This window comes from Galeopterus variegatus, unplaced genomic scaffold, assembly GCF_000696425.1.
Source record: "Galeopterus variegatus unplaced genomic scaffold, G_variegatus-3.0.2 Scaffold137, whole genome shotgun sequence".
NCBI classification, from domain to species: Eukaryota; Metazoa; Chordata; class Mammalia; order Dermoptera; family Cynocephalidae; genus Galeopterus; species Galeopterus variegatus.
The window spans coordinates 893,226-905,293 of NW_007726248.1; the positions used below are offsets into that span (position 1 = coordinate 893,226).

General features: G+C 49.0%; 1 protein-coding gene across 1 annotated transcript in view; it reads right to left on the minus strand.

Annotated features, from left to right (window-relative positions):
• Positions 1-12,068, minus strand: part of TMCO4 (transmembrane and coiled-coil domains 4) — a 91,090-nt gene that overhangs the window by 7,131 nt on the left and 71,891 nt on the right. Inside the window, exons 11-12 of the mRNA XM_008589664.1 lie at positions 8,645-8,762; positions 1,927-2,044 (exon numbers count right to left, since the gene is read on the minus strand). Coding sequence (XP_008587886.1) covers positions 1,927-2,044; positions 8,645-8,762 — 236 coding nt within the window. The remainder of the gene's footprint in view (positions 1-1,926; positions 2,045-8,644; positions 8,763-12,068) is intronic.

Genomic DNA, 12,068 nt, shown 5'->3' on the forward strand with positions numbered 1-12,068 from the left:
TAGGGGATGCCTAGTATCTATATGAAGATGTTGTGACTAGGGGATGCCTAGTATCTATGACATGAAGATGTTGTGACTTGGGGATGCCTAGTATCTACGATATAAAGATGTTTTGAGGTTTGCATCATAGGAGTCAATAGTATCAGCGGTAAAGATGACCTGAAAGGCTTCCTGTAGAAGCTCCTACCTGTCCTGTGAAGACTCTTTAAACAAGGAGCGACCAGTTTCATGAGTGGGTGAGTTTAGAAACTTCTCTTATTCTTAGGCCTACATTAGCCCCTGGAGCTCCCAGTTAGGAAGGCACGGGGCTGCTTCATTTGTGTTCCTTGGGTGGGTGAAGACTTGTGTGTTAGGATCCTGGGAGTTTGGGCGATGAAGTCACAGTGAGGATGAATCGGCCCCAGCAACAAGGTGGCAAGATGAGTGAGTGGCCTAGGTGACCTCCAGGCAAGGACATGGCCAATGAACTTCAGGAGCAGCAGTGCCTGATTTTGTGCTAAAATTTCCCTGTTATGGTCAAACGCTCAGTCAATGCAATGAACATGCGGCCCAGTATTAGCCATGCTAGGGGTGGGCGGGGGTAGGTCATGGTGCCCAGCTTCAATTGCCATCAAGGCATAGCCACAGGGGTGGCTGGGGCGGGCAGCTGTTGATGCTAGGGGAGAAGCCAGAGTCCTCCAGAGTGCCCCTCCCCCCAGGGGATTTTTCTGATGCCCAGGGAGGGGCTGGGCTGTCTGCTGGCACTGCTCCAACTACTGTTATTTGGAAACTGGGTTACACTTGGGAAGCACTTGGCACTTGATAAATGGCAGCCAACAATATCATAATTGGAAACCAGAGTTCTCGTTCCCATGGGCCCCTCGCATGGCAAGGGTTTTCACGGGCTGACATCTGTCTGTGGTGTAACTGTGGCTTGTTGCCCCTCCCTATCTACCCAGGCCAGGGCTATGTCCATCGGCTGCAGACCTGGGCTTGTGTCCTGCTCTACCATGTTCTGGCAGAGAGACCCTGGGCAAGTCCCTTAGTCTCACTAAGCCTCAGTGTCCTCATCTGTACAATGGGATACCAATGCCTATAAAAGGCTTAGGGACAGAGCCGGGTATAGAATGTCCACACATGAAGCTATTAACTCCCTATGATAGGTGTGTGGCAGGTGGATGAGGTCCCTTCAAGCCTAAAAGGTAACCTGGAAACTCAAATTGGGTTTGTGTGGCTTCCTGGGCAGGCCCCCACCCATTCCCTGCAGGAGTTCTTTTTAACTATCTGCACCTGCAGCCTAGCCTCATCTTCGATGCACAGGAATCCTCAGGGAGTGTGTTTAAAATGCAGACTCATGGGCTCTGCCCCTAGAGACTGATTTAGAAGATCTGGGCAGTGGGCCTTAGGATCTGCACTTTAAACACGCTCCCCAGAAGAATGCATCTTTCACCGCCTGCCAATCAGGTGCTTTTGACTTTGGTCTAGCCGAAGCCCTCTATCTGCAGCCTCTGGTTGCTCTGGTTCTTTCTGGGAGAAACAGTCCTGACAAGGGATCTGGGGTGGAGGAGTAGGAGGATTTCTTGGGGGAGAGCAAGGGACTTGGGGGAAGGTAGTAATGTGGGGGCTTTGGAGGTTCAAATCCAATCCTGTTAACTGCTAGTTGTGTGATAGGAACTCTTCTAAGCCCTGGTTTCCTAATCTGTGAAATGGGGATAGCAATGTCTGCCCCAGAGGCCAAGTGAGGATTAGCCATCATGTGTAAAGGGCAAGGTGACAATGCCCCACACAAGGAAGGTGCCTGGTAAAGAGGAGCCACCCTGTCCAAGCAAATTCTATACTCTCCTTCTTCCAGGGCAGAATGGGCTGGAGTCACTGTCTCCAGGGGCTGGAGTCACTGGGCTGAAGCAGACACAGAGACCTGGAAGGACCAGGCTGGTTGGTACTCACCACCGAGGACAGGTCCACGTTCTCCACCCTCCTGTCCTGCAGCAGCACAGGCTGCAGGCCGGCCACGCGGAGCTGCACCGAGGACGTGCGGTACACGAAGCTCAGCAGCCAGTCTCCCCTGCGGGTGGGCAGCGGGGAAGGGAGTGACTGGTAGCCTTGGGACATTCGAGAACAGGATGGGCCCTGCCTGCCTCCCAGGGAAGCCTTGGTGGGACTGGAGCTTCTGCAGGAACCCAGAGCCCCTGGCTGCACAGTGCAGAGCAACGATGCTGAAAGCAACAGTGGCTGACAGCTTTGGAGCCCGGCTCCGAGGGCCGGGCCTTTGCACGAGCGCCAGGGAAGCTCCATGACACTGTCTTTTGTGTTCCCTGCTGGGTCCCCCAGCCAAGAACAGTGTCTGTCATGCAATAGATGAATATCTGTTGAATGAATGAGTGAATGAATGAATAAATTGGATACAATTCTTGACAAGCCAGCAAGTACCTTGGGAGAGCTGCTTCCAGCTAGGGAGAGGTGGTTGGCTAGGGCTCCCTGGCAAAAGAAAAAAGTTGGTAAAGGTCTGCCTGGGGGAGGGAACCAGTGCAGGTAGGGTGGAACTCTGAGGTCTAGAGGGCACGTCTGTATGTCAGCTGGAGGGACCAGCTCTGCTTTCTGAGGACGGGCCCAGCCCAGCCTGCAGGTTCTCCTGCCCTCAGCCATCTAGAGGAGGCAAGGGTGCTGCCAGGCAGGTCACAGCCTGGGGGACACTCCTCCACTTTCATGGGTGCTGTGTACCCCACTCCCTGAACCCACCCACTACACGATCCAGAGAAAATAACCTGGGACTCTCTGCTGCCCATTTCTTCAGGTGCAAGCAACAAGCACTGTCTGTGGAGGACATGATCTGAGGGTCCCACGAGACAGGCTTCCCTCTCGAAGCCCTGGCCTTTGTGCCAGGAGCCATGCACTGAGCCTTGCCACTCAGCAAGTCCGTGCACATGCAAGTTTCTGCTCTTTTCTTGTGACCTATACTCAGGCCCAACTTGGCACATCTGGCCGTCTTTCATTTAGACTCATTCTGACTCTGGTTTGCATGGCAGTCCATCCTTTTTGTACGTTTGCTTGTTTAAAAGACAAGCCCTCCCTCACTGCAATGTGGGGTGGGAATATCTGAGAGTCAGAAGGCCTGGCCTGCATCCTAGCCCTGCCTATGTGACCTGCTGTGTGACCAAGGTGTGGCGGTGCTCTCTGGGTCCCTCCCAGTTCTGACCCTCAGTGGTCTCTGACCACATGGGTGCATGTGTGGGTACCACTCCAGAAGGCCCTAGAAGGGCCTGGGCCCAGAGCTGAGGGGCCCTCTATAGACTCTCCTGCTGTGTCCCAAACTGAGCTCATCAGCCCCCCGACTCCTTCCCCACTAACATCTGCCCAGTCCCTTGAGCAGAAACCAATGTCTTAGGTAGCTCCCACCCATGACCAACCTACCACAGAGTCCTGTTGACTCTTACACCCCCTCCCCCCAAATACCTGTCCCTTCTGCTCCAGCCCTGAGATCAAGCACCCCCCTCCCTGCCCCCATGGACGAATGACATATCACCCCCTTCCTTCTCTGCCTTCACCTCTCTCCAGCCACTGTGGCCTCCCAAAACACCCAGCTGACCACGGCTTGGTGGGAGCAGTACCTGAGATGGTACCTGTACACACAGGTGTGCAGGGAGCCTCGGCTGTGATCATTAGCTCCCACTCTGGCCCTTCATGTGTGGTGTGGCCTCTCTCCTGCTCGGCCTATGTTCCAATCTCTGATGGGCTCCTACAACATCCTTTCAAAATTCAGCTTGGATGTCACCTCCTCCAGGGAGTGCCCCTGAGCCCCTCCACCTGATACTATGAATCCTTTGCCCCTCGTGGGCCTGGTACTTGCTCCTTTTGTGATGTTCAGCACGAGTCCTCCCATATGTCGGTCCTGTGTCTTCTTTCCTGGGCAGACAGTGCCTCGAGGGCAGGACGGTGCCTCAGTCGTCCAGACCAGGAGCTCCCTGGGGCAGGGCTCAGCAAGCCTCGCTTTCACAGGCCCTGCTGGGGATGCCGATGCACAAACCCCACGACCTACCGGACCCTGGGTTCCTGCCACTGTGACCTGCTGACTCTGCTCACTCACCCCGCACCTTCTCCTATCATCCCCCTCCCCACGTGGTACCTACGGCAGAGACCAGAGGGTGGCCTCTTGTCCCTGGGCTACAAGGAGTCCCTCTGGGAACTCAGTGGGGTGGGACATCTGAGTTCACATTCTGTCTCTGCCTGTGGGACCCTGGGCCAGTCACTTGCCCTCTCTGAGCTGCATTTCCTCAGGGGTGCAACTGGGAGCAACTACTTGCCGCAGCTAGCTTCCAGCGGGGCTTGTGAAAAGCCCAAGTGAATGGATCTGCCGAGAGCCTCACGAATGTAAATTACATCTGTATAAAAGTATACAGTTCGGTAGTGTTGGCCTGAGCCCCCCTCTGCCACGGTTAGGAAGGTTCACAGCAACTAAAAGGCCTTTGGGGGCCGAGAATCTGAACTCCTGGTTGGTGTCTAACTTAACCAAGGAACCACAGTTGCTGTTTCAGGCTGTGCACACCCTCTCCCCTCCTCCCCTCTCTCTACAGAGAGAGGGCCCAGGGTCTTGTAAAATAATTGAAAACCAAGCTCTTTAGCCTCCGGATCTCAACAGAACAGATGGGTTTAATAAGATCTTACTGCTTTCATACCGCACACATGCAATTTTAATTCTTTTCCTTTGCTGAGTATGAAAAGGACCAAAAAACCGTGTGCTACGTGAGTATGCCCAGTCATAAATATTACGACTGCTATCATTTATTGGGCACCTCCTAAGTGTCAGCCCTTTTCCTTCATAACACCACTCCATCTTCCCAGAACCCCTGTGCAGGAGGGACTGTTATTCCTGTTTTATAGGCGACGATACTGAGATTCAGGGAAGTTGTTTGTTTCAAGCCACCCAAAAGGTAAATGGCAGAGCCAAGATTTTAACTCAGAACTGTCTGACATCAAAGTCTTTGTCCATTCATTTCCTTCTTTTTAAAACTATCCCTGGGCTGGCTGGTTAGCTCACTTCGTTAGAGTGCAGCCTTATAACACCAAAGTCACAGGTTCGGATCCCCATACCGGTCAGCTGCCAAAATAAAATTACCCTTACTTTAAAAAAAAAATCAAAGTTTGTGTTAGATACTACCTTCAATCTCTGTCCACTCCTTAGGGGTGGCCACTGTGATCAGTGCATATGATTCTTCTAGGCCTTACTGTCAACTTGTAGACATACAGAGACATATGCATGTACATGCAGAAACTTCTTCCCTCCTGCGTAGAATCACAGTATAAACTGTGGCGCTAGCTTTCTTCCCCCTTAACTATTTCCTATTTATAGACATTTAGGTTGTTTTAAAATTTTAATTATAAGTGAAGCTGCAGTGATCCCTTAGCACATCCATCTCTGTGCATGGGTGTGAGGATCCTGTATCATGGAATCTTAGAAGTCAAAATGTGTGGTGTCAGAAAGTTAAGAATTTTGATAGATTCTGCCAACTGTCCTCTGAAAGAATTTACTAAATCCAGCTGCCACCAACAGTGTATGACACTGCTCATTTTCCCACATCTTCACCAGCACTAAATGCTATTTATGTTTTAAATGTTTGATAATCTGATGGGTGATAAATAGTAGCTTACTGATTTTAGCCTGCATTTATTTCATTAATGATGAGGTTGGACATCTTTTCAAAAGTTTATTGACTGTATTTATTCTATGAGTTTGTGCGTATATATTCTTTGGCTATTTTCTTATTAGATTTTTTTCTTATTGATTTGTGTGAGCTCTTTATATACTATAGTTCTTTGTCTTTTGTTTCTTTGTTCTTTCTACTATATCCTGGTTCTAAGAACTTAGGTTAGAGTGTGAGTGATTAGAGCCAAACTGATTGAACTCCTGTGTCCTGGTTAATGTTCTCTATCTATGGCTAAAAATCACCTTTAGCTTTGAACTACTCAGCTGCTAGATTATTGCTGTGAGCTAAATTATCAAAATGATAAAGACCTCCAAAATCAATTCCATTTAACTTTGGAGGGTTGGGCTTAGATCAAAATTAAAGTTAACTGGCCTCATCTGAGCATATACTACTTACTAGCAATGGTAGAAAGCTAGCAGAAAAATATTGTATGGGATGAACATTTTACCATGTATGATTCAGATTGTAGGTTACCCACTTATATGGTGTGTTGGCAGTGTCGTAAACTCTTGACAAATAAAATCTGAATGTAATCTCCAGAAGGGCAGGGATTTTCATCTGTTTGGCTCAAGGTCAGGGAGAATAGAATGAGGTGGGGAGACTGTTCTGGTTTGGAGAAGACTAAAGAAGTCCCCAGTGCCTAGCACGTAATAGGCACTTAATAAAGACCTGCTGAATGCAAATAGTTTTAACAACTCAAATATTCTATAGAAACTGTGTCCTGGAAGGGAGGGAAACTCTCACAGAGGCCTAATGGTCTCTTCCAAAGAAATCAGTCTTGAGATACATATTCTGGTTCTGGCATGACCTGGAACAGGTGACTTAACCTCTCTGAGCCTCAGTTTCCTCATCTATAAAATGGGATTAATAATATTAACACCACAGGGTTTTGGGGAAGATGAAAGGAGATAATAACAACAAAGGCAGGGTCTGGCAGGTGGTGAGTCTAATCCTTGTTATCTCCTTCCCGTCCCCCACTGCTGCATGACTGCGTTTCTAGTTCTTTAAAAATATAACTGAATTTCCAGAGGTGTCCTTTCCTTTAGACATCAACATCTCTCATCTTGTCTCAGCTACACAGTTTGCTGGATGCTTCTGAGTTGCCTCTAACCTCAGGCTGGAGGATCTTCCCCCTCCACCCAGAAATAGATTCCTTAGAACTGGGAATCCAGCTCCCTCCTCTTTCTCCACACTTTGCCTTTCAAATAACCTCACCTGTCCCCTACCCCTGGCTTCAGCGGTCTCCCAGGCTGACAGGCTCACCAGCCCTCCCTCCAGCTCTAATTTCTCTCTGATTTCTAGTGCTGCCTTTCCAGGTGCCTGCTGCAAAATTCATGCTCATAACCCAAAAGAATCAGCCGCTTCCCCAGCAAGTCCTTCCTCTTTATTTTTTTAAATGTTATTTTCTTAAGTTGTGTTAATGGAGTCAGTCACCTCCCATCAAAGCCGTGGAGTCATTTTTTCTTCCTCTTTCTTCTCTGCCCCCAACAACCAATCACCTAACGTTACTGTTTCTCAAACTCAAAACTTGTCTTTTGGATCTGGGTTTAGGATGTCACCTTCTCTGGATGGCTTGGTCAGCCTCCTGTGCTTTTGTGGTAATGATTCCAAAATACGGTCCCTTATGTGAAACCCTCAGGGTCTGATGGGTTTCAGAATCCAGAATGTTTTGGTTTACAAAGGTGATCTGGCTTGCAGTCTGTGTATCACAAAATACTCCCGCAAGGTTTGGGGTGGCGCCCCCTCGTCACTCAGCCTGTAAGCACAGTGGGCGAAGTAAAGCCCAGAGTCGACTCTCATCAGTTCAGGGCAAGTTTGTCACTAAAAGGGTTTGCACTACATTTGGAGAAAAAAGCCTTCAGTTTTCAGAGCTTCTTGGAATTTGGTGTCACCAACAAGCTATCGTGTGCCTGGCTGGAGTTGTCTGTTTTCCTGCCTATCTGCCCTGGTAGATGCTAGGTTGCATGTGGCTGGAGCTGGGTCTTGTCCCCTGTGGTAGCCCCACCATGGTGTGTAGCATGGGGTTGGTGTTCACTAAAAGTTTGTTGAATGAAAATCCCAAGTGATTGATGATGAAGATCACACAAAATGGTACCACCACCCATCATTCACAAAGCATGTACATAAAATCTGCAGCCCTGCAAATCATTCCACCAGCATCCCAACCTTGGGGGCATTGCTACTATGATCCCTTCTTTACTGATGGAGAAACTGAGGCCATCACTGACCTGGGTGTGTGTGATTTCGAATCCTGCTTTGTTAAACACTGTCACCCTGTCCTTTGCTTCATCCAGAGGTTGAACAGACATGGTATCAATTCTCAGGTCAATCTCCTGAGAGCTCAGGGTGGGCTTTGTCTTCCCTCCTTCCACAAAGGCTGGGTCGCAACTTGGCTAAAACCCCTCACGTCTTCCTCTTCCAACTCCAAACATGGGTTGCTTCCTTCCCAGCCTCCTAGACCTCCACTTTTGCAGGCCTCCCACCTTGCTGGGGGGATCTGTCACCTTCCTGGGTACTGGCTCCTGCATCACCATCAGCTTCCTGTTCCATCCCCTGCCCTGCTCGAAGCAGTGCCCTGAAAGCTCAGTCTAAGACCCCCGCCACCTGCTTCCCCCACTGCCGAAGACTAGCTCCTTAGTCCTCATTCAAAGATCTCCCATGGGGGGCCCAATCTTTGTTTTTCAGTCAACTTACCCACGCCCCTGACCCCCTACCCCAGCTCCAATCATGCTGAGCCACCCTGGCCTCTCCTGTCATTCTGCAAGCTGGCCTCAGGCCTGATGCAGGGACATCCTTTCAGGATCTTCCCCCTGTTGTCAATAATCCTACGGAGGTGGATGCTTCCCAGATCAGAACACCTGGCCTGGGCCTTACTCCTAACAGGGCCAGTGCCTGACTGGGGCCTGGGCACTCTAGGTGCTTGGGAAGTGTCACCTCCCCTCTGGTGCAAAGTTTGGACAGACCTGCAATAGCCATTGATAATCCTCCCAGACACGACCTTCCGGAGAGGCTCCCAGTGCTTGGCTTCTCCCTCGACGGGTGCACCCAGCAGGACGACATCTTCAATGATCCCTTGGCAATCTGGTGAGAGTCCCCAGAAAATGCTGTCAATGTCCCTGGCCACAGTGGGTCCTGGGAGGAACTCTCCAACAGCAGTGGAGGAGACAATTGTCACATACACATGCACACATATGCACATGGACACACACATGCGCGCACACGCACAGGCACGCACACACACACTCACGTGCACAGTAAGGGGGGCTTCCACTTACTGAGTTACAGACCCTGGGTCAAGCCCCTCGTATGCCTGATCTATTCCTGCAAAGCATCATTATCCCTATTTAGAGTTAAGGAAAATCAAAGACCACACGGGTAGTAAGTGCCACAGTCCAAGTTGGAACCCAGGTCTCTTTCCACCATCCATGAAGCTCATGCCAGCTGTGGACTTGGATGGGATGTTTTCCTTTAGAAGAGACGAACAGGCCCTGCATCATCATCACACATGCCAGGTGGGAGACATCACTACTTTCCTCTGCAACAGGTTCCCTGGGGTGAAGAGGAGATGGGGGAAAACGGGTCCTGGGGGCAGGGAGTGCGCTCAACAGCTGCTCTGATCTAATGACTCAGAAACACACTAGGCCACGGCTATTCCAAGTGCAGTCCACAGGCCAGGGCTGGCCCATGGACCATTTGTCCTGTAAGTACAGAAACAGAGAAACAGCATTTCTTTTATCTCATTACAGACTGGAAACTAACGGTTCACAGGTGGGCGTGCGTAGATCACACACGCTTTGAGAAACACTGCTATAGACAAAAAAGAGGTGCACACGTGCCCCTTACCCTGTCACTATCCCCTTCCTCTGCCTTATTTCTCATTTTGTAACACATCATTTGTGACCATCTGTCTCCTCCTCGAACATCGAGGCTCAGTGAGGGTGGGTACTCCAGCTGCCTTGTTCACAGCTGTGTGGCAGGACCTAGAGCAGCACTTGGTACATACCTGCTGCCCAATAAAGATCTGAATGAATGAATGAATGTGTGAGTAAACTTCTGTTCACCAGGAAAGTCATGGGCTTTGACTTTGGGTTCAAATCCCACCTTAGCCACTTCTGAGCTATGTGAGCCAAGTCACTTAACTTAAAGAGGATAATGATATTACCTTGTAGGGTCTTTATGAGGATGAAGACACAGTGTGGGAGAAAACCTGGCACGTGGACACACAATGGAAGTTAGCACGTCCCCTGTCCTCCCCCCTGCTTCCCCACCTGTGGCTTTTTCTTATGATTCTGAGTTCCTGCACATTTTGGGAATCTACATGCTGTCATTCCTGGGGAATGTGCCCAAATGGGACAGCTTTCCCAGTTCTGGTATCCTCTTGCTGAGTGACACAGGACAGGTGGCTTTCTCTCTCTGGGCTCTGGTTTCTAACCAGAGTGCATCTAACCGTTTTCCATTTGGGCTTCCACATTAGAGTTCGTCTGAAAAAGAGGTCCAGGCTGACAAGAGTTTGAGAACCCTTGTAGTAAGTACCAAGCTCTCTGAGTTCCCCTCTGGCTCTGATGTTAAAAGACTCCATGGCACAGAATTCTGATTTCACTCCTTTTCCAGGCTGATGATAATCTGGTAAAAGGATTTAAAATTTCAGTAAGTTGGAAGCTTGTGCTCAATAGTAAGGATGACTCAGATACCCCTCCACATAAGGGATATTTCAGATGCTTATGTTGCTGGCAAGGCTGTTGCTGAAAGGGCCCTTAGAGAGCAATGAAATTTCATTCCAACCCCTTCCCTTGCCAGAAGAGGAAACAGGATCGGAGAGGGAATGCGGTTTGCCCAAGGTCACACAACCAGTGAGGACAAAGCTGAGGTTAGCACCCAAGCTACACAGAGCTGCCAGCTCCCTGGGGCCATTCTCTCTGCTATTTGCAGTAACAACATGCAACATGATCAACTGTGGGTATTGTTGCTCCCAGAATGTCCAAGGCTGTGGACCCAGGGCCAACCCTGGAGCTCAGCAGTTCTCTCTGGGGGTGGTCCATTCAGGGTGTCTTCCAGGCCCAACAGAATCCTACTGGAAGGCTGGGGACTGCTTTTCAGCCATGGTGCTGATGCTGGGGGGGCTGGGACCCCTTGTGGCCAACAGTGGTAATAGCAGCATTCCTGAGCAACTGTTAGGATCAATGGAAAACTTTTAGGAAAAGCAAAAAAGATGGTTGCCTGTGACCTTGAGCTGGGACTAGTAGCTGAACCTCATAAAGTGGTGCAGCCAAACCAAGTCAGGGTGGGCGTTTACCCATCTCTGCCAGAAGCCTGCTGGCAGCTGCCTTAACCAGACTGTTCCCCTGCCACCTTCCCTGTTGCCAGGCTCAGATGTGTTCTTATATTTTAAAGAGGATTTGCTGTCTGCACGGTTGTAAACCTGGAGAGAAGCTACGTGGCAGTAATGCACAGGCGTTAGCTAGAAGAAATCAGCAAGCATCACCTTAGACCCACCCAAGCTAGAATCCTAGATGGCAGGTCAGAGCCCATCACCACCTGACCGACTGTAGTAGCTGCTGGAAAGGTAAAAATCATCAAAATTCACTGTTCGGTCCAAAAGTTTATAATCCTAGAAGATTTCAGCCTTCTACGTAAAATATAGAAAATCCTCACTTGGGTACTGCTTTAGTGTCAAGTGGGCCCCTTCCATAGGGACGGATGATCCCTCAGATCATGATGTGGATTCAGTGCGGAATGCCCCTACTTTTCAAGACCAACAAAAGAAACTGGAATTTAACATTTTAATAATAACTAATATGGGAAGACCTAAGCACCTTCTTGCTGCAGGGACAATGAATTTGCTGAAACATGTTTGGGATTTATTCTTCCTTATACCATCTGCTTTTCCTCTTTGGAATTTTTCAGGTACTAAGATAGTCCTACAGCTTTATAAATATTTAGGATTTTTACATAAAAGAGGGCAGGGATCATCTTCAAATTCAGGAGTCACAGACACATAGAGCTTTTATGCTTGAATTTCTCATTTTAAAAATAGTTCTCTGAATGCTACTAATATCCTACTTTTACTGTGAGAGCTGGAGGGCTTTCATCCCGTTATATCTTTAGCATTAAGGAGGCTCCAAACCTCCAGTAGTTAGAAAAGAAAAGCTTAATGAGTCATGTCTTTACCCCTCCACTCTTAGAACTTTTTGTCATTCACATGTGCAGTGAAAAACATTTCTTTCCAATACTTTCTTTCCTTCTACCTCTTATTTTCATTCTTGACACAGTAGCCAAAGTGATCTTTTTAAAACGTAAATCATAGACATGAGGTGTCTTTATCTTTATTTTTCCTTTTTGTCTTTTTTCGTGACCGGTAATGGGATCGCAACCCTTGGTGTCGCGCCC